At 42.8% G+C, this 22,445-nt stretch overlaps 1 protein-coding gene across 2 annotated transcripts in view; it reads left to right on the forward strand.

Moving 5' to 3' along the window:
* TRIM71 (tripartite motif containing 71) overlaps positions 1 to 10,825 on the forward strand; it is a 71,626-nt gene extending 60,801 nt beyond the window's left edge. The window contains exons 3-4 of one of the 2 annotated variants that reach the window (XM_087430675.1): positions 329 to 463; positions 4,028 to 10,825. In XM_087430675.1, coding sequence (XP_087286801.1) covers positions 329 to 463; positions 4,028 to 5,479 — 1,587 coding nt within the window. In that variant the 3' untranslated portion in view covers positions 5,480 to 10,825. The remainder of the gene's footprint in view (positions 1 to 328; positions 464 to 4,027) is intronic. The other variant, XM_087430676.1, reaches the window with a different exon arrangement.
* Positions 10,826 to 22,445: the final 11,620 nt, after the last annotated feature.

Below are 22,445 nucleotides of genomic sequence, written 5' to 3' on the forward strand. Positions count from 1 at the left end.
TCACATCTGATCCTCATTCCCGGTGTTCAGCTGTGACCCAGCTGCACCGGTTTCACTGTGTCAAAGTATCTGTTAATAGTCCTGACAGTTGCTGTATAGGTGCCATTTCTCATACAAAGAAATCCAGCGCTTGCCAGCGACTCCTTCAGTTACGTGTCAAACAGATGCCGTTCTCTCCCTAAGTGCCTGCTTTCTCTCCAAGGAAGTGGGTCGAGCAGTCTGGGGGCCCAGGGTGTTAGCTTTTCAGGTCTGAAAAAAGCAGACTTCAATGTTTTGTCTGGGGAGTGAAGGTCCTTCTAATGCCATGAGATTGTTTTTGGTTTTCCAGCTGAGCATTGAGCAGGCCCAGACGGTGGCAGAACAGGTGGAGATGAAAGCAAAGGTGGTCCAGTCGGAGGTCAAAGCCGTGACTGCGAGGCACAAGAAGGCCCTGGAGGAGCGGGAGTGCGAGCTGCTGTGGAAGGTACCGTGCCCAGCCCCACTCAGCGCCACCTCAGCTGGCCAGCACCTCCGTGAACCACAGCAGAGCTGCGAGGGTTCTAATGTCAGATCCTGGACCCCAGCTCTGAGTTTAGAACACTTGGTAGTTTCCCCACAAGTTTGTTGGCAGAAAGATGCAGGGGTCCCTGGAACTTCATGGGTGCTATTCGAGCAGTAGAACAACAAGAAGCCCTTTCAGAAGGAGTTGGAGTAGCCAGAAGTAGTGCCCAAGACAGGAAGGGGTCTCAAGTTTTACACTGCACACACTCAAAAGGAGGCAGAAAGGAGTACAATCGAGATGTTGTTATGAAAGCAGACTGCTGGGAAACATCCTTATTTTTGGTGTCCTGGCTGGTTGCACTTCCTGACCTCTTGTGGAAAACCAGTTTTCCACTTGTGAGGGCAGTGAGCGTGTGCCCCTTCCTCCTGCTGGAGCCGGAGAGAGTGCTGAGCACCCTGGTGTGCTGTGTAGATAAACATCAGCTGGAAAGATGACTCCTCCCCACCCAAGTCACCATCCCAACATTTTCTTCTCTGATCTTACATCCCCACTCTGGAAGAAGAGGGGGATATACCTGTGAATGGCCGGCACCTCAGTACCTACGTTGGATTTTGCATTTCATTTTCCATTGAGTTAGCTGATAACTGCTTTCTGTCTCTTCTGACTTCTCAAGGAATATGGTTCAGTTGCCTTTTGACAAGAAGAGTCGATTCCTTGGGTGGAAAAGAAGTCCAAGATTTAATTCAGCACATATTTTATTCAGGCGCCTTCGTGGACCTGCCCCGGTTTTCAGACACTCAGATATGCCCGTGGTCTGCCAGTCTCATGCCACCCACGAATGTTAATTATAACTGCAAGGGGCCCACTTCTTGCAACCTGAGAGCTCAGTGGTGAACTCGGCCACAAACTTGCTCTTCTGGATTTGCTGATGAAAAGGCCTTTGTGTGTAGGGGTTTCTGCAGATCTCACCTTAGTTACCCTCCCTCCTGTGAGGCTGACTCTCTAAAGGCAGTTCTCTTCCAGGAGGAATGGAAAGCAGGTTTTTACCGTAGGAGAAGCAAATTTGGAAGAAGAGTCAATCTCTTCTTTGTGTAATAAACTTCATTTCTACTTGCCTAAAAATTCATTCTCAGATACCTCCGAAGTAAGCTTCACATTCTGGACACACCTCAGTCCGGTTTGTCTTTACTTCTTGCTGTGGTGCCTCACTCCAAATCCTATGGGAGTCCGCCCTCCCTTATGTATCTGGATGCACCTCTTCATTCTTATGGCTTATAAATTTCCAGTGGACATGGCTTCTTCGTGGGGTAGCTGCAGCCACCTAGTTGAGGGATCCGAACCAAAGCCCAGAGGTTTGGCCCAGTGCAAGACCAAAGGACAATGCTTCTCTTTAATCTGTCCGCACGTGGGCCTCTCTGCACACACATATCCTGCTTCTAGAGTGGACAGACGAAAAAGCATGAATGGGTCAAAAATCACGTCATCACTGCCCAAGGGGGAATTCGATTAAAATCCAGGCCTCCCAACAGTGGACCCTTATTCTGAAATAGACTTTCTATAGCTTTCAGATCAGTAGAGCACGCAGAAGTCATGGTCCTCTCTGCAAAACAGCATAGACTAGCTGGGTGACTTACTTCTTCTCTTCACAGGGAAAATCACTGAAAATTAGAGGACTTGTAGATATTTAATGCAAAAGAACAGAGAAATGACTCTTTTTCATTGGTCAGACAAAATCCTACATTCCTAAATAGCGTGCTTTGAGAACCTCAGAAGCAGGAATTATTTTGTCAGGTCCGAATCCATGTTTATATATTATAGCAATTTAGATTCAGAGGGCTCCTTGGAAATAATATAGGCCAATGGTTGCCAGAAACTTGCTATCTCCAAATTTGGGGTGTGGGGCATTTCAGGCTCCCTGTTGAAGGTTTCTGAAACCTGTGAAAAGAGAAAACAGTGAAGACAGGGGACAAGGAGAGGGAAGAGGGTTTGTAATCTTGAATTAAGCCCTCACCAAATCCCTTTACTCTCTCTACACACGGTCTTTCTCCCTCTCACCTTGTTTGTGTGTGTGTGTGTGTGTGTGCGCGCGCGCGTGCCCGGCAGGGGTGGGGGTTGCTGGGGGAATGTTTCAAGAGGTTTCAGGCTCTCTGTAGCTGCATTGAAAATTCAAGTCTTCTGAGGTGCAAGGCTGGCCTTGTGCTCAGTGCATTGGGAAGTCCTGCCAGTTCTGCCTCTAGTATCCTTGCTGCCACTTTTCTCTCTACCCTCAAAGCCACCTGTCTGTGACAACCTTTATATAAATCAGGCTTCCCTAGTTACTGTCTTTCACACATTTATTTCTGCTCTCTAACACCTAGCACTGTCTGAAATTATCTTACATAATTTCTTTATTTGCTTGCTTAATATCTCATTTTAAAATAAAAGCTCTGAGGGCAAGGACCGTATTTCTTATTGGTCACCGTGTACCTCTAGTGCCTGGCACAAAGGAGGTGCTCAGTAAATATTTATTAGATGGCTGTTATTAACTTTTATTTTCATTTAATTTCTAACTTACAGAAAAGTTAGAAACTCCATATATCCTTTACCGAGATTCACCAATTATTTACATTTTTCTCCTTTTTCCTCATTCTCTCTCTATATGTACATGTACATGTGTGATTTGAGAGTGAGTTGGAGTGTTGGAGACATGCTGCCCCTTTACTCCCTAAATCCTTCAATGTTTATTTCCTGTGAGCAAGGACATTCTCTTATATAATCACAGTTAATCAAAGTCAGAAGTTCATTTATTTATTTTTCCCCCAAAGCCCCAGTAGATAGTTGTATGTCATAGTTGCACATCCTTCTAGTTGCTGTACGTGGGACGCGGCCTCAGCATGGCTGGAGAAGCGGTGCGTCGGTGTGCGCCTGGGATCTGAACCCGGGCCGCCAGTAGCGGAGCGTGTGCACTTAACCGCTAAGCCATGGGGCCGGCCCAGAAGTTCAATCTTTTTTTTTTTTTTTTAAAATTTTATAATTATTTATTTATTTATTTATTTTTTCCCCCAAAGCCCCAGTAGATAGTTGTATGTCATAGCTGCATATCCTTCTAGTTGCTGTATGTGGGACGCGGCCTCAGCATGGCTGGAGAAGCGGTACGTCAGTGAGCACCCGGGATCCGAACCCGGGCCGCCAGCAGCGTAGCACGCGCACCCAACCGCTAAGCCACGGGGCCGGCCCTCAATCTTAATATTAGTATCTAATCCTCACTCTGGAGTCAAATTTCACCAATAGTAGGTTTAATAGTACTACCCCCGCAATCCGGGATCACGCATGGCATTTAGTTGCCGTGTCTCTTTAGTCAGCTTCTGTAACCTGGAACAGTTCCTCAGCCTTCCTTTGTCTTTGGATTTTGCCATTTTTGAAGAGTGCAGACCAGTTGTTCTAGTAGGCTGTCCCTCAGTATGGGTTTGGCTAGGCTTCCTGGTGATTAGTGTCAGGTTCTGTGTTGTTTTCTGTGCTTGGTTCTAAGCCTGTGTCCCCTCTCCCTATCCTCACCTTTTCCTGCAGGTAGAGAAGATCCGCCAGGTGAAAGCCAAGTCTCTGTACCTGCAGGTGGAGAAGCTGCGGCAGAACCTCAACAAGCTCGAGAGCACCATCAGTGCCGTCCAGCAGGTCCTGGAGGAGGGGAGGGCGCTGGACATCCTGCTGGCCCGAGACCGCATGCTGGCCCAGGTGCAGGAGCTGAAGACTGTGCGCAGCCTCCTGCAGCCCCAGGAAGATGACCGGGTCATGTTCACACCACCCGACCAGGCACTCTACCTCGCCATCAAGTCCTTTGGCTTTGTCAGCAGCGGCGCCTTCGCCCCACTCACCAAGGCCACGGGCGATGGCCTCAAGCGGGCCCTTCAGGGTAAGGTGGCCTCCTTCACCGTTATTGGCTATGACCACGACGGGGAGCCTCGCCTCTCAGGAGGTGACCTAATGTCAGCCGTGGTCCTGGGCCCCGATGGCAACCTGTTTGGTGCAGAAGTGAGCGATCAGCAGAACGGGACTTACGTGGTGAGCTACCGGCCCCAGCTGGAGGGTGAGCACCTGGTGTCCGTCACCATGTGCAACCAGCACATCGAGAACAGCCCCTTCAAGGTGGTGGTCAAGTCGGGCCGCAGCTACGTGGGCATCGGGCTCCCGGGCCTGAGCTTCGGCAGCGAGGGCGATAGCGATGGCAAACTCTGCCGCCCTTGGGGCGTGAGTGTGGACAAGGAGGGCTACATCGTTGTCGCCGACCGCAGCAACAACCGCATCCAGGTGTTCAAGCCTTGTGGCACCTTCCACCACAAATTTGGTACCCTGGGCTCGCGGCCTGGGCAGTTCGACCGACCAGCTGGGGTGGCCTGTGACGCCTCCCGCAGGATCGTTGTGGCTGACAAGGACAATCATCGCATCCAGATCTTCACCTTTGAGGGCCAGTTCCTCCTCAAATTTGGCGAGAAAGGAACCAAGAATGGGCAGTTCAACTACCCTTGGGATGTGGCGGTGAATTCTGAGGGCAAGATCCTGGTCTCTGACACTCGGAACCACCGGATCCAGCTGTTCGGGCCTGATGGAGTCTTTCTGAATAAGTATGGCTTCGAGGGGGCTCTCTGGAAGCACTTTGACTCCCCACGGGGGGTGGCCTTCAACCATGAGGGCCACTTGGTGGTCACTGACTTCAACAACCACCGGCTCCTGGTCATTCACCCTGATTGCCAATCAGCTCGCTTCCTGGGCTCGGAGGGCACTGGCAATGGGCAGTTCCTGCGCCCACAGGGCGTGGCTGTGGACCAGGAGGGGCGCATCATTGTGGCGGATTCCAGGAACCACCGGGTGCAGATGTTCGAGTCCAACGGCAGCTTCCTGTGCAAGTTTGGTGCTCAAGGCAGTGGATTTGGGCAGATGGACCGCCCTTCCGGCATCGCCGTCACCCCCGATGGAATGATCGTCGTGGTGGACTTTGGCAACAATCGAATCCTCATCTTCTAATCACATTTTCTGGGCTTCTGTGTTGGGGTGTGCTTGTGTACCTCTCTCTCTCTCCTTTTGAATTTCAGAGAAGAAACAGTCTCAGGGAAATTTTTTTCTGTTGTCTAAAGAGAACAAGAAAAGTACAACATTGCTTAACTCCTACCTCATCTTTATTTTTTTACAGATGAATGTACTTGTCTTTTCTGCAGGGATTGAGCCTGTGAAGTGATTATTTCTATCTACCTCATAAATCTTTACATTTCCTTCTCCAACAGGCACTCTGCCCTCCTCCCACCCTCACTCAGTGGAGTTCACGTCTCCCTCTTCCCTTCCATGGGACGTGATATGCACAAGCCGAGCATCTCTGTGGCTGGGAGGGCGCTGGATATGTGTGGTGGGGTGTATTCTGTAGATTGAGCCAAGGAAACACGAAGAAACTACTAAGTAAAAAAACGAAAAACTATAAAACATGGAAAAATGGGATTTAAAATGCTTAATTATAGGGTATTTGTGTTCTTGAGAATACTGTGTTTATGGGGTTAGATTGTGTTGTGTGATCTTGATCTTTTTGGAAATTTTTTTAATTTTTTTTTTTTTTAATGCTGCAACAGAGAACTTTTCTGTGTTCTCCTTTCATACCTCAATGTGTTTATCATCCTGTTCAGCATCTTTACTTATTCCTAGAAGATGTGGCTGTGGCTTGCTAGCCGAGAAAAGCAGACCATTCATATTTTAGGGTATGTAATCTTTCTTTTAAAGGAGGGGGTGTGTGTGGGTGTGTGTGTGTCAATGGGTGTGTGTGTTGAGCCCTCTTACACCAAAAGAGTAAAGCTGAAAATGATATACCACCTCCCAAAGAACCTTTTCTTTTCACACTTTGGTTTCTAAAAAATAGATGTAGTTCAGGATTTTTGATTAAAAGTAGTCTCAAAAGTTAAGTATTCCTAGTTTGCTGTTGGTTATAAAGAGTTAGGTGGAAGGAGGAAGAAAATTAACCTCATTCTCAGAAAGAGGGTTTTCAGACATGGACTGGTGTGTGGACAATGCATGTGCTGAGGTGGTCCATAAAGAGCATGAGAAAGAAGCAAGGCACCCCAAACTCTTCTGGACTCTGCAGGAGGACAAGGGTCAATCCCCGACCCTAGATTGAATGTTCAGGTGTTTCTTTTCCTGAGAAGAGTAGGCAAAGGCATGAACTTTTATTTTAAAAGCACAATTTTTTCCTGCTTTGGAAGTTCAGGGAAATAGATCGTTTGAAAGTCAAATTAATAGGAACAGCTCATCCCCACACCCTCTGCTCGGGTCACTTTTACCGAGTGGTCTGCTCCAGAGCCATACTGTAGGACCTCATGGTTAATGTGAATTTTCCCCCCAAAGGCCTTGAATGTAAAGGATTTGTAAACCAAATTGTCCCAACCTGAAATGGAGGATATAATATCTTTTGTTAAACCTGTATCTTGGTACCAAAGAATGAACGTTGAAGCCAGACTCCCCATGCAGAACTGGGGGATGGCATCTGTCACTTTACAGGGTTGGTTTGTATTAAGCTGGACTTGGGTACAAAACCTTGTGCCTCTGGGCATTATCTGCCTTTCAAGTGGAAAGTAGGTGTAGCTGACACCCTGCTTGTCAGAACCCGTATGGGTCTCTGCATTCCCGCTAAATACTGAAATAAGAACCAAATTCCAGGGTAGCACACCTCGGGAGAAAAAGAGATACTCTCAGACGGCAGTGGCTTGCGGGGGTCCTCTTGTTTAAACAGAAAGACTAACAGATCAGTTTCTGTTCCTTTATTTAAGAGACATTCATCTTTAGATATGGATATAGTTTTAAATGAACAGAATAAACTAACAAATGGAGCAATTTGTTTTTGTCATCCCAAAAGAAGAGGAGATGATGGGAACAGTGTAGCAAATCAATCAAATTGCTTTTCCCATCCAGCTTTTGTGGGCATTTTATTTGCCACTTCAGGGTACCCTGTCTCTTCCCATTGCTTTAGTTGTAGTTCTAGGTTTTCTGAGTGACCAAAATGGGAAAAAACTCACTTCGTAATGGAGAACTGCATGTGATAAAGGATCCCAAAATTGGAAAGTAGCTTCAGATTGCTGCCTCCCGGCTGCTGTGTCGCAGGGTGGGAAGGTGTCAGGAAATGTTGTTTTGTGGAAACGCCTTTTCTTTTATTGAGGAATTTAATAGTGAATCCTTCCCCAATTCCTATTCAATTGCCTTTTATTTTGCCCCTCAGTTCTAAGTTCTTTGGTGAAGAGCTCATGTAATTAAGCGTTATTGTTTTTTATTTCGGAATAACTGAGTGCTGATCTTCCTTCCCTCGCCACCTTGCCCCCCGACCACCCAACAAATCACCCTTGAAACACCAAAGACAACTGGTTTTAAATGCTTAAAAAATATTTTTTTTGAGGAAATGGATCTTGAAAGTTCTTAAAAATGTTCTCAGAAGCCTAGGTCGTGATTTTGGCTGGGATAAGTTGTTTCAGGCAGTTACTAACTTGGATTGTTCCATCTTCATTTTCGTCATCATCTTCACTCTCATCTTTCCTTCCCAGTTTCCCCACATCTGGGGAAATCTTGGGACCTGAGTGAGAAATTTTCTTGGTGAATAGCAGTAACTAAAACTGCTTATTTAACATTTTTCTGTGGATTTGGTTGTAAAGCCAGGGTTTCCACGCATGGCTGAAATTATCAGGTTTTAATTAATAGACTAACTAATTTACAGGCTTAAAGCTAGTAGGCCCTCTCTTGAAATGAGTGTGTAGGTGGGTGATGCTGCCTTATGACCCTCAGTGGTGGTACATCTCCTTACCTTTCTGCACCCATAATTGTGCGTGACTTCCATTTGAGAAACATGGTCACGCTTGAGAAGCTTTTGTTTTTAAAACATTGGCCATCTGAAGCTGCCCCTGATTGACTCCTGACCCATGGAGATTGGTGCGAAGCACTGTGGAGTGTGTGAATTGTACAATGTGGAATCAAGGATGAGAAAAGCCAACCCTTGGAACTCCCTAGTGTGAGTGAGGCTGTTCAAGAGAGGTGTATTTAAATGCATATCTCCTGCCCATTATAAGGTGACACTAGGGTAGTAGGAATTGGGTCAAAGAGGGGAGTCTTTAACATGGTGAGAAGATAAGGTTCTGGGTGCTGCAAGGGAGGAGGATAAAATTTTTCTATTGAGTAAATGTGATAATTAGACAATAATCCCCATGTGTGTCTGATCTGGTCAGGTGGTGGTGGGGTGGGGTGTAAGGTCAGTGTATATTTGGAGATGCCAATTGGATTTCGATATATAGGTCTGGGTATGGAGATGGCTAAAGGAAATCTAACCCACAGATAAAAGCCACTTTTGGTTGACACTGACTTAACATTTCAAAAGTGTTAAAATCTTTTTTAAAAAAAATCTGTAAATTTGGTCATGAGAAGCAATGCTGTCTCAGAACCTGTGCTATATTGTGGCTGGCAGGCGGCACGCGAGTTGGCTGGAGCCCAGTGGCCTGGGCAGTACCCCAAGTACACTAACTCTTCGACTGATGGATGCCCTTTTAAGTCTAACTTATTTGGGGAAACACAAGGGTACCATAAACAGAATCTAAATTATGTGTTGGGCCAAAAAAGTTGCCAGATTGAAGGCACTTGGTGATGGAGTTGTAAGAGAATAGCTTGAGACCGGCTCAGTCTGTTTTATTCTAGTTAAGCCAAAGCTTAATGATTTGAGGAGGAAAGTCTTTTAGGCTTGAAGCAGCAGAATACTGTTTGTATATGTGTTGTCTTCCTCTTTGGAAGATTCTAAGATTGCTGTGTTCTGGTAGATAGTGAAAGATATGCCAAAGTTATAGGCTGTTTTTCTGTTAAAAAAAAAATCCAATGGTGCCAAAAAGTATTTAGGGTATTTATTTAAAACATCACTCATATGGAGTTTCCAACAGTCTGGGGCTGTATAAAAGTCAAACTCTCTTGTACTTGCGTGGGATATATAGAGCCAGGACCTCCCTAGGCTCTTGAGCCTTCTCTGGCTTCCTGCGGGCCAGGGGCACAGGACACACACATACCTCTCCACACCACATCGTCTGCTTTTGTTTGGTTTCTACCTCACTTCTGGTGAAAGTCATCTACCTCATGTTAGCATCTGACGGGTCTCTGAAAAGAATAGTATTAATCCCCTGGGGAGTGGGGTGGGAGTGGGAAGCTACCTCTAGAAGAAAATGTTTTCATAAATCCAGAACTGATTTCTCCCAGGAGAAACATTTGATTGACCTTGAAAAAGAAACTTTGAAACCAAATATTCCTCTACTCAGGCAAATGTAGTCATAAATCCCAGTATTTCTTACCAATCTGACTTTTTCTTCCCCACTAGGAATTATGCACATCATTGCCATGTTTTCAGTATTATGAAACTACTGGTTCATCTGACCTATTTGAGGACTTAACTGCAAATAAAGACCTTTAGGTCTCTCTTTCTCTTCAAGAGAAAAATATTTTATCTATATTCTGAATGTCTACAGATATACCCTTTTAGGAGCAATTCTAAGGGTCCTAGTTGTTGGAAACATCAAATATTTGAAGGGAATGAGAATCCTTTAGACTTCCTGATTGTAATTGTAGCTTTTCTGGACCCAGCAGTATGTTCATCACCATGACATTGCAACAGTCACTGTTTCACTGAGCACTGACTGGTGACGTGTGTGTTGCTCTTTTGTTTTGTGTTTAATTTTTTTTTCCTACCAAAGGTAACATGTTGACGGGTTGTTTTTTTCCTTTGCTTGTTTATTAAATACTTGATAAAGTTGAGAAGCACATTACCATGATATACTATATTGCCTCTCTACCTCTCTGTTCGTCCCCTAGTTAATTTTTGTTTTGGTTGGAAGAGAGGGTCCTAAGACCACTGTAATTATTGTGAATTGGGTTTAAAATGTCATGGTGAAGAAATACCTCAATGATGTCTATTTTTAAAAACTGATCTTACGGGTTAACAAGCCAGCCTGGTGGGATGTTTTCCATCATCATTTAACCAGTAATGGTTCTAAAAGTTTTGTGTATCCACATGGTCTTAGACCTCCTTTTAATGATTGTATTAACTTACAAGCTCAGGTAGTATTTTTCTTAAGGCTCTATCTCAGAGCACACTGACTGAATGTTAACGTGTGTAGCAAAGTGTTTACTTTCTTTAAATAACCAGCTCTGTAATAGACCTTTCTGTTTCTAGCAGTCTGTGTAGTTGTCTTCCTTCAGAAGAAGATTTTTCACATTTCTGGGGTTTTCTTGTTTTTAGGGTGGTAAGGTTTCTTTTTTTTTTCCTTCTTTTCCCCTAAAATCAATGCAGGTGAGAAGGGTGGGTGGGTAAGGGTTGTTGGTTTTAACTAGCATGTTAGGTATACTCGGGTGGGTGGGAGGGTTGTTAGTATTTTTTTATGAATCTTACTTAATACTGTCCATTAGCTGTCATGCCTGGTCGGCAAAATGCTTTAATTTTTAAGTGTAGAACACATGACTTGGTTGAGTCTTGTTTCTTTTTGGTGAGGAAGGTAAAGGCAGAATTGGAGAAATTTAACATGGGCGTGTTGCCTGATGTTAGAATGACTAAGTTAAACCTTTTATTATTATTTTTTTAAATTTGTCCAAGGCAGACATGATGTAAGGAATTTGCCCAGCAGAATAACTCCCTGGGCCACAGAAACCATGGTGCAGGCCCATCTGAGGTGCCAACTGCCTCTTGACACTTTTTAAATGGGCATTGCTGTGGTGGTGCGGATCCCATCAATTAAGTGGAGAATGGGGAAGCGAAGGTTTTTCCCCAAACCTTTAAAGTGGGTTTTTGTTTGGGGTGGGGGTTTTTTTTTTTTTCCCCCTCTGGATTTTTACTTTTAAATCTTAAATGATAAACTGCAGGCCGCAAGCATGACAGGCAATGAGCAGGTGAAGAACTGATGGAAAAGTGTTCAAAAACTCCTGTGTTAGCTAACAGGCTTCTGAATGTATCGCCGTGGTCCACAGAGAAGGCTGGAGAAGGTAGCAAGGAGATGCTGTATCAGCTACTGCAGCCTTAAAACAAAGTTGGTGTCTCTTTGGACTTTAAAATTGTTCCTATGCAGCTTATTTTATTTTTGTTTAATCAAATAAACAAGAGGGTTTTTCCATGGAAACAATGTGTCTGTGTGATCCTTTAATCCAGAATAAACAAGCGGGTGTGCACCTTGCTTCATGAAAGGAAGTCTATGAGGTGATGGCCCAGAGGACGCCTGGCTGGTGGGCCAGATTGGGTCCGTGTGGTGTTTTCAAAACAGGTGGATACCAGCATTTTAAAGATTTTTTTTTTTTTTTTTTTTTTTATTTTTCCCCCCAAAGCCCCAGTGGATAGTTGTGTGTCGTAGCTGCACATCCTTCTAGTTGCTGCATGTGGGACTCGGCCTCAGGATGAACGGAGAAGTGGTGCCTCGATGCGCACCTGGGATCCGAACCCAGGCCACCAGCATCGCAGCGCGCGCACTTAATCACCAAGCCACAGGGCCGGCCGGATACCAGCATTTTAAAATAGAGGAAATGTTAAAGAGCCTAAATGTTAACGAGCCTAAATGTTTTAAAGTGTAGACTTCTAGATTCTTGGGAAATTTCAGATCTGGCAGCCCCAAGCCTGTCTTCTCCCAAATTACTGAGTAGCGGATGTCCCTCTAGAAGGCTAATAATGTAATTTCCCAATTACAGTCCTCTTCCCACCTCACCCCACCGCACCCCTTCCCACAGATGCTACTGCCCTGGTGGGCACTGGCCTTATATCCTCTGCCGCGGGTTAGGGGACCAACTTGGGTGTAAACTCTGGCCAGGAAAAGTGAGCAACTCTTCCAAGTGGCTCCTCTCTTTGGCAGGGTACCATAGATGCTGGCTGGTTAAGGAAGACTATTCTTTTGAGCTGTGTGTGTTCACAGTTTACTTGGAGACTTCATTTTTCATTGGAACTCAATTTTCCCCAACTTGGCTCACCTGATTTCTGTGTCTATCAGCCTTAGGTTTGACCTCTGAATGGAGGGCCTGGCAAACTAGAGATGACCAGCAGGCTGGATTTTCCTTTTTTCCCTCAAGTTTTCTCCTGTTCTGTGTCCCTTCCCTGCTGTGATAAGAGTTTGCAGAAGTTCTGATGGTGCTAGGTCTCACCTCTACAGGGCAGGGGCCACCTTTTTAAGGTGCCAAGCATCGGTACCTGGCACAGAGAACCTCTGCTCTTCACCTGAGCTCAGGTTGGCATTGAGCATTTTGGTTTTTGCCTCGTTGATACCTTCAGCTTCAAACTATGACACATCCTGAGTAGCAGTTTCCTAAAAGACTCAAAATGGGAGTGTAACTTAATGGATTCTGAGCCCCAACCCCCATTCTCCATTTCCTATTCCAGGCCCCTCACTTGTATTTTCCTTTTGTCCCTAGCTTGACACAATGGGAGACTTTGTTGAATGCAAAAAGTTGGATGGATGCACTTTTTTTTTTTTTAAGGGAAGCAATCTTTTCTGCTTAATCCTCTGAAAGCCCCGGGAGAAGCTGCTAATAAAATGAGACAGGACCCATTTCTGAGGGAAGTGCAAAGAAGGAAAGCTCTAGAATCAACTCCTGATCCTCAGCCCCCTTGGATTCCTTCAGCCTCTTCCAACAGAGTCAGGTGAGCTTGACTCAAACCTTCTAGGGTTGACTGCACCCCTTTGCAGCCGGCCACTTGGAGCTGCCCTTCTTGTTAAAAGTTAACAGCCAGTAATCAAAAATACAATATGCAGAGTAATGGGAACCCTCATACATTGCCAGTGGGATTGTAAAATGGTACAAACACTTGAGAACAGAATCTGTTAGTTCCTCAAAGTGTTAAAACAAGACCCAGGAATGCCACTCCTAGATATAGATCCAAGAGAACTGAAGACACATCCACACAAAAACTAGTAAGTGAATGTTTGTAGTAACATCATTCATAATAGCCAAAAAGTGGTAACAGTCCAAATGCCCCTCAACTGATGATGGGATAAACAAAATGTGGTATATCCTTACAATGGACTATTATTCAGCCATAAAAAGTAATGAAGTACTGATTTGTGTTCACCCGAAAATGTGAGAGAAGCCAGCTTTGTACATGAGTTCATGTACAGGAAATATCCAGAAAAAAATGCATAGAGACAGAAAGTAGATTAGTGCTTGCCAGGTGCTGGGCGATTGGGTGAAATTGGCAGTGACTGCTTTGGGTTTTGGGGGGTTTTGTAAAGACTTTCTTTGACCAGTTTTAGGTTCATAGCAAAATTGAGAGGAAGGTACAGAGATGTTGTGTGTGTCCCCTGTCCACACACACATGCATTGCCTTCCCGCATTATCTACATCCTCCTGGGGTTTCTTTTTGGGATGATGGGAAAATTATGGAATTAAATAGTGGTGATGGTTTTACAGGTACGTGGGTGAATTTCGTGGTATATGAATAATCTCGTTATGAAAAGGCACAGGCAACAAATAAAATCAGTACATCTGACTACATAAAAAACTTCTGTTTAAATGAGAAGGTCTGATTGCCTTTCCAGGCCTCCTTGTGTTGAGAGGGCTAGGTGACTGCTTCTGCTGGGCAGGCTGTGAACAGCAGTGATATGGTGCCACTTCCTAGCTGGAGAATTTCACTGGCAGGGTGAGCCCTTGCAGAGCTCTGGCCCTCTCCCATGGCCACAGGCACAGGCCATATTCTAATGGAAGACAGCCAGGATCTGGGAGTGAGGCAGACACAGGGCAACGCACCCAGCCAACCAGGGATGTGTATGTGATCAAAATATGTACACTTGTCATTCCTTAAATATTTTAAAAATCTGCCCAATGAAGAAAAACAAAAAGTGAAAACATAAGCCCCAGTCTGGGAGAAGATATCTATAAAGGTATACCTAACAAAGGATTACTATTCAGAATATTTGAAGAACTACAAATCAAAGAAAACATAAGCCAATTTTTTAAAAAAACAGGCAGGGCCGGCCCCGTGGCTTAGCGGTTAAGTGCTCGAGCTCCACTGCTGGCGGCCCGGGGTTCGGATCCCGGGTGCACACCGATGCACCACGTCTCCGGCCATCCTGAGACCACGTCCCACATACAGCAACTAGAAGGATGTGCAGCTATGACAGACAACTATCTACTGGGGCTTTGGGGGAAAAAAAGGAGAAGGATTGGCAATAGACGTTAGCTCAGGGCCAGTCTTCCTCAGCAAAAAAAAAGAGGAGGATTAGCACGGATATTAGCTCAGGGCTAATCTTCCTCAAAAAAAAAAAAAACAGGCAAAGGATGTTGTTAAGTAATTTACAGAGCTCAATTGCACTTGAACTCAGGGAAATACACTAACTAAAGCAACAGTAAGATACAATTTCCTACCCATCAGTTTGATAAAATTGTAAAAGTCTAATTATAGGGCTGGCCCCGTGGCTTAGCGGTTAAGTGCGCGCACTCCGCTGCTGGCGGCCTAGGTTCTGATCCCGGGCGCGCACCAACGCACCGCTTCTCCGGCCATGCTGAGACCGCGTCCCACATACAGCAACTAGAAGGATGTGCAGCTATGACATACAACTATCCACTGGGGCTTTGGGGGAAAAATAAATAAATAAAATTATTTAAAAAAATTTTGTAAAAGTCTGATTATAGCAACTGTTGGTGAGAATTAGGAACTGTCCTACACAGCTGGGGGAGTATAAAGGATTACAGCCCCTTAGTAGGGGGATTTCTCAATATCTAGTAAAACTGAAGATGTGGGAGTACACTTCAATCCAGTAATTTCACCTCCAAGAGTATGCTGTGGAGAAAGTCTAGCACAAGACATACAATGACACTGCTCTGTGGCCTGGAGTAGGTCACACCAAGTATCTTGTCAGTGGAGGGATAGGAGAGTAAATTTGATATATTTATTCAATGGAGCTTAAAATGAATGACCAAGAGCTAACTGGATACATCTAAAAATCGTAATGTTGAGTGAAAGAGCAAGTTCTAGAATGACTTCACAGTGTATCTTTTACATACTGTTTGAAAAAATCACAAAACAATACTGCGTATTTGTTTGAGATCTGGGTTTTGTTCAGTGAGCACTAAGTGGCTTGGTGGGCTGCAGCTTGGATTTCTTGCTAGATGAGGGAGTTGCAAAATTGAAAGCAACCAATCCCTTTATGGTTACTAAAAATGGAGGGTGACCAAGAAGATGAAGAGAACCTCAGAACTTCTCTTTTCCCTTTTCCTCCAGTAAAGATTCTGACTTGCTCGTAAAACATGACAATAGGAGACAAATATAAGAACAATGATGACAGAACTTTGCATTTCTGGAAAGAATTGAACGGGGTATAAGATGGGGTATATAGCCATAAGAAATTCCCTTTCCACGGAAGACATGTGTAAGTGACCCAACCTCACCCCACCACCACTCCCTTTTCCTCAGACACCTTTAAAGTTTTGTTTTCTCCACCTTTTATACATCACTTCTTTCTCCCTAAGTGTATAGTGCTAGACTTAATCATGCTTAAAAATGAATTTTATGTCTCCTAGGCAACAATGCCAGTTATTAAAATTTAATAATGAGTACCAGAATAAGTCACTGTAAGCATATAATCTGGTGGGTTATTTAGATGGAATTCAGCTTTTAGAGACTAGCACATTTTTTTAATTTAAAAAATTTACATATAATTGACATACAATTAGCTTCACTCTTTTGGGTGTACATTTCTGTGAGTTTTGACAAACATATACAATCATGTAACCAACACCACAATCAAGTTAGAGACCAGTTCCGTCACCTCAAATTTCCTCCAGTGTCTCTTTGTAGCCAACCCCCACGCCACCCTCAGCCCAGCCAGTCACTGCCATTTTCTTCTCAGGCAGTTTTGTGGGGTTTTTTTTTTGCCTCTTTCAGAATGTCACCTAAATAGAATCATTTGATTCAGGACTAGCACTTTTGAATTAACTGTAGGTCCACAAGAGAAATAATAGTTTAGGTGATGGTGACCTTTTTGTTTTTATATTCTTTCGGGATGAACCTGACAAAGTATAAATTTCAAAAAGTGAAATGACTCACAATATAGAGTGTCAAAGTTCTGCTCAGCTCATGAATGAGGGAATGGCAGTGTTGAAGCTGGTTCCAAAGAGGACAAGCAAAAGTGGTGAGCATGTGCCAGCAGGAAAAGGAATGCTGGCCTGCGATTGCAGAGTTAATTACGAATCTACTTAATGTCCTTCAGGGCAGTAAAATCTTTGGGGTCATCTTTTCTACTGGACAGAAATCATTTGCAGTCTGCCTCAAGGTAACATCTAACTTTACAGAGAGAGCTTGGGCTGACTCAATAGTAAATAGTAAGTCACTTAAGCTACAGTTTTCTAGAGCATCACATGACCCTTAGGGGTCATTGTTAGACACGACTGTAGTATGACCTTGAAAGGGCCCTCAGTGATTTTTTTTTAACCTTATTTTCAAATTCTAGATAATTTTTATTAACAAACCAGATGTCCAATATTCTATCCCAGTGCATTAGCTGTGGTTAGTTTGTTGCCAATTGGCAAGATCATACTTTTAAGTGGGTGCTAGAAATACATATTAAAACTTGGAGTAATTTCCTTTAGAAGACGAAATAGTAAAACCAGTATCACTGGGAACCCTGAAAGGCAGGGAGCCCTCTTAGGCCCAAGGACCATGAGCTGGCCTAAAAATTAAAGAAGATACAATTCAAATCCTTTTAAATACTAAATTCACTTATTCTCTTATAAAGTGCTTCTGCCCTGAATCCCACACTTTAGAGGTCTCCACTCTGGCTCTCCTCCAGCAGCATCCCACACCAGTGGGCAAGGAGTCCCGGTGGCCAAGGGCTGTCCCCTCTAGATGGTGCTGCAGGTACCTGGAACCCCAAAATTCTCTGCTCAAATTACCTTAGGCTTGCTTCTTTTTTTTTTTTTTTTTTTTTTTTTTTGTGAGGAAGATCAGCCCTGAGCTAACATCCATGCCAATCCTCCTCTTTTTGCTGAGGAAGACCAGCTCTGAGCCAACATCTATTGCCAATCCTCCTCCTTTTTTTTTTCCCCCCAAAGCCCCATTAGATAGTTGTATGTCATAGTTGCACATCCTTCTAGTTGCTGTATGTGGGACACGGCCTCAGCATGGCCGGAGAAGCGGTGTGTCTATGCGGGCCCGGGATCCGAACCCGGGCTGCCAGTAGCGGGGCGCGTGCACTTAACCGCTAAGCCACGGGGCCGGCCCAACCTTAGGCTTGCTTCTAAGGCCTGCACAGGCCCCTTCCCTGGAACTGCCTTCCTGGGCAATTGGAGCTGCAGGGTGGTTGTTTGCAGAGGTGAGGGGTAGGGAGCCAGGATGTGGACCGAAGCATCCATGTATTGTGAGAATATGGCCCATTACAGTGGAGGTCAGCCATTTCCCCAAGGAGCCCTGGTTCCTTGTATTGCAAACTGGTGTTTAGAAACAAAATCTGGGTGCTGAGTATAGTCATTTCTGCTGGAGTGTATTGCTTTTACGTCCAGTGAGCAGACAGAGCTAGGAAATACGTGTATGTCTAGATATTTGCACATACACACATCTATATCTATTTCCATTTCTATCTGTAATATACTAAAAATCATGCGTTCATATTGATACTTCTGATTCTAATCCAAAACCATAGCCTTCATTCTAGCCTTCTTCCTTTCATTATTTGTAACTCAATTTCTTCACAGAGAGAAAGCTGGGACTCGTTATCCAAAATACGTTTACTTATTTGTCCAGTCCTAGAATACACATACAGTAGTTTCAGAAACGCTAACCAATACTCTTAAGAAAAGCAAATTCACTAAGTAAAATACCATATTTGTGTACAGTTTTTTTTATGTTTAGCCTTACAACTAGCCTTAAAAAATACTCTTTCAAAGTTTCTTAGGTTCTTTTCTTCCCCAAGCCCTCAGTGTATTTAGATTATTTATAATAGTTAGATTAATTTGCTGTTTTTTCTGCTCTGAGTTCTCTCCCACATCCTGGTTGAGTGTCATTTATTTGTTTTTTGGTTATGTAAAACATGACCAGGTTCTACGAGTCAAAACTATACAAAAAGGTATACTGAGAAACGCTTTACTTTTCCCTCATCCCCACTCTCCTATTACCAATCTCCCATTCTTTCCACCCTGCCCCACCCGCTGTGGGTAATCACTCATTGGTTTCTGGTTTATTCTTCCTGAATTTCTTTTTTTTTCCACAAATGACCAAATACATAAATAGTCTTAGATTCACTTCTTTTTTATGCAAAAGGTAGCATATTATAGATACTCTTTTGCACTTTGCATTTGTCATTTAACAAATATCCCAGAAGTTGCTGCAGGTCAGTTCACAGGGCTCTTCCTCATTCTTTTCTACAGCTACATAGTACTCCAGTGTGGTCGGCCATAGTTCATTCAACCACTCCTGTGCGTATGGCATTTAGATTGTTTCCAACATTTTGCAATTACTAACAATGCTGCAATGAATAACCTTGTGCATATGTATTTCTTATGTTGGAGATATATCTTCAGAGTTGATTTCTAGAAGTGGGATGGCTGAGTCAAAAGGTAAATGCATATGTAGTTTTTTTTAGGTATTGCCAAATTCACTTCCAGAAGGGTTGTACTAATTTGCATTCCCATCAGTAATGTAAGAGAGTCCTTGTTTCCCCACAGCCTCACCAACAGAATACGCTTTTTAATATTTGCCCATCTGATAAGTGAGAAATGATATATTAATGTTGTTTTAATTTGCATTTCTCTAATTATAACCTTGACTCATAACTTTTTAATATTTAGACATATGATGTGGGAGCCTCTCTCCTCTTCTTTCTCTCCTTCCCTCTCAAGTATATTAATGTACTAGATATATGGTTTTAAATAATGTATAATGGGGTTATAATTTTTTATTCCAGTCTGAAAACATTTTTCTTTTAATTGAAGTATTTGGTCTTTTTACATTTAGTTTAATTACTGATATATTTGAGTTTCAACCTACCAGCTTACCATGTGCTTTTCTACTGTTCCAGCTGTTCTGTATTTCTTTTTCTTTCCTTTCTTTCATTCTTCCTTTGGCTTAAGGATTTTAAAAATTATTTTCTTTTGTTCTTTCTACTAGCTTTGAGACTATACGTTCCTTTACTTATTCTTGTAGTGGTTACCAATGACAAATCTAGAACTTGTGCAGCCTGAAGCCTATACAACTTTCGAGGCTCTCTTTATAAACATATAAATACAAAATTATGAATACAAAAATAGGTATAAAAGTGAATATGTAGAACAAGAAAAGTAGTCACAACTAATTATAACTCCTAAAATGCTGATGAATACCACAAATATCACAAAATTAAAAGAAACCTTTATTATTAACTGCTAACACATCTCTGTAATACTTTTTTCCTCTATATTTTTGGATGCAAACCCTTTAATTGCCTCTTCATAGGGCAACAATTTTTATAATCTCATTTTATTTAGAGAGAAGAAATAATTCAGTCTTTCCTCTGGCAGGCTTGATTTAAAGTCGTCTGTTGTTATTGATGGTTCAGGAACATTTTTTTCAGCTTCATAACTCATTCTTGTGACTGCCACATCTAACTCGTTCAGTGTGTTTAGGGTGGGGAGGGGAGGAGAGACAAGCCCTGAGGGAACACCGGCCCTTTGGTCCTGCTGGGCATGGCACACTGCTCCCTGTCCTCTACCACACAGTGACCTAGCAGGTAGTCCAGTCCTCCCTGCTCCTGGGATTCCCCTCGCAGCTGCATCCCATCTCCTCAGGTCCTGGACGGAGGGCAGTAACTATGAAGGTGGCCTTTGAGGAGGAAGCAAGGAAGCATCTAGTATAAATCCTTCTCCTTGGGGTTAAATACATGATGTGGCTGCTCACCAAGGCCCCCGTGGGTTGTTTGTTGCTGAGTAGAAACAGAGTTAGTGCTGGCTGACCACCGGCTCTGCCTTACAGCTTCAGGACCACCACCAGGGCGAGTCTGACTCCCTTCCTGAAGGAGATGGAGGTTAGAGCCTTGTTAGCTCTGCCTCTGGTCATTATCCATGAGATTACAACATGCCTCCTTAATCTGTCCAAATCAAATGTTAGATTCTATAAAATAATTGGTCTTTCTTGTTCCAAATATCATGTCATGAAAGACAAAGACTGTTCCAGATTAAAAGGGCCTAAAGAGACATGGAAACTAATGCAATACACATGATCCTGAATTGGATCCTGTATGAGAAAGAAAAAAATGCTTTAAAGAACATTATAGGGACAATTGACAAGATTGGAACATGGTCTGTAGATTAGATACAAGTATTGTGTCAATGTTCAATTTCCTAAATTTGATAGGTGTATATTGATTATGTAAGATAATATGTTTTTATTATGATTTAAAGGACTGTGATAAATACATCCTACTCTCAAATAATTCAGAAAAAAGAATATATATGTAGATATATAGAAAAGGAGGATGGAAGGGAGAGAAAGAATAGAGGAAAGAGAGAATGATAAAGCAAAAGCAAATATGGCAAACTGTTAACTGGCAAATGTGGATAAATGGAATACTGGAATTCTTCGTACTATTCCTGCAACTTTTCTATAAATTATAAATTATTTCAAATAAAAAGTTTTTTTAAAACAGTCTGATGTTAATCGATACTTTTACACTTTTGTTGCCAATGCAAGGACCTTAGAACACTAACCCCATTAATCAGCCTTCTATTTTGACTTATATGTCTTTGTTGAAGTATATTTTAATACTGTGTATTTTTAGAAACTACGGACATTATTATTATTGTTTTATGCAGTTATTATCTATTTAGATCAATCTGCATACTTATCGTCATTCCTTCTTGGCAACTTTAAGCTGCCATTTGGGATCATTTCCCTTATGCCTGAAGAGTATCCTTTGTTATTGTTTTCTTTAGCACAAGTGCATTGATGATAAAGTCTTACTTCTGTGTTTCTGAAAATGCCTGTATTTCATCTTTAATCTTGTAAGATATTTTTCCTTGAAATATAATTCTAGGTTGGAAGTTATTTTACTTCAGCCTTTTTTAAATTAATTTTTTATTGTGGTATAATATATATCACATAAAATTTACCATTTTAACTATTTTAAGTGTACTATTCAGTGACATTAAATACATTCACAATGTTGTGCAACCATCACCACAATCTTTCAGCATTTTGAAAATATATATTCTTCAGGCTTCCATTGTTTCTGTTAAGAAGTCAGTTGTCAATTTCAGCATGGCTCCTTTGAGAGTAATCTGTGTGTTTTTAATGCCCTCTGTCCCTTGTATAGTTTTCTTTTTTTTTTTTTGTGAGGAAGATCAGCCCTGAGCTAACATCTGATGCCAATCCTCCTCTTTTTGCCAAGGAAGATTGGCCCTTGGCTAACATCTCTGCCCATCTTCCTCTACTTTATATGGGATGCCGCCACAGCATGGCTTGGCAAGTGGTGCGTCGGTGCACTCCCGGGATCTGAACCTGCAAACTCTTGGGCCACTGAAGTGGAGCGTGCATACTTAACTGCTACGCCACCAGGCCAGCCCCTATAGTTTTCTTTTTGTCTTTTGTTTTTGGCAGTTTTAGTATGATGGGCTTACATATGGATTTCTTTTTATTTATGCTGCCTGGTATTCATAGTATTCTTGAATTTATAGCTTGACATATTTCATCAAATTTGGAAAATTTTCAATCAGTATCTTTTCAAATATTGCTTCTGCCTTATTCTCTCTTCTGTCTCTGGGACTCTTATTAAATGTATGGTAGACCTTCTCATGTATCCCCTATATCTCTTATCTTCACTTCCGTATTTCCATCCTTTTCTTTCTGATCTTCATTCTTGGATTTTTTTAAACCTATCTTCCAGTTCACAAAATCTCTCTTCAGTTGTGTCTACTCTGCTTTTAAACTAATCTACTGAGTTCTTAATTTTGATTTTGTACTTTTCAGTTTCTGAAATTTTAATCAGCTATATCTTTCTTTATTGTA

The sequence above is a fragment of the Ceratotherium simum genome, chromosome 5, assembly GCF_057802395.1.
Source record: "Ceratotherium simum simum isolate JZ-2026a chromosome 5, ASM5780239v1, whole genome shotgun sequence".
Lineage (NCBI taxonomy): Eukaryota > Metazoa > Chordata > Mammalia > Perissodactyla > Rhinocerotidae > Ceratotherium > Ceratotherium simum.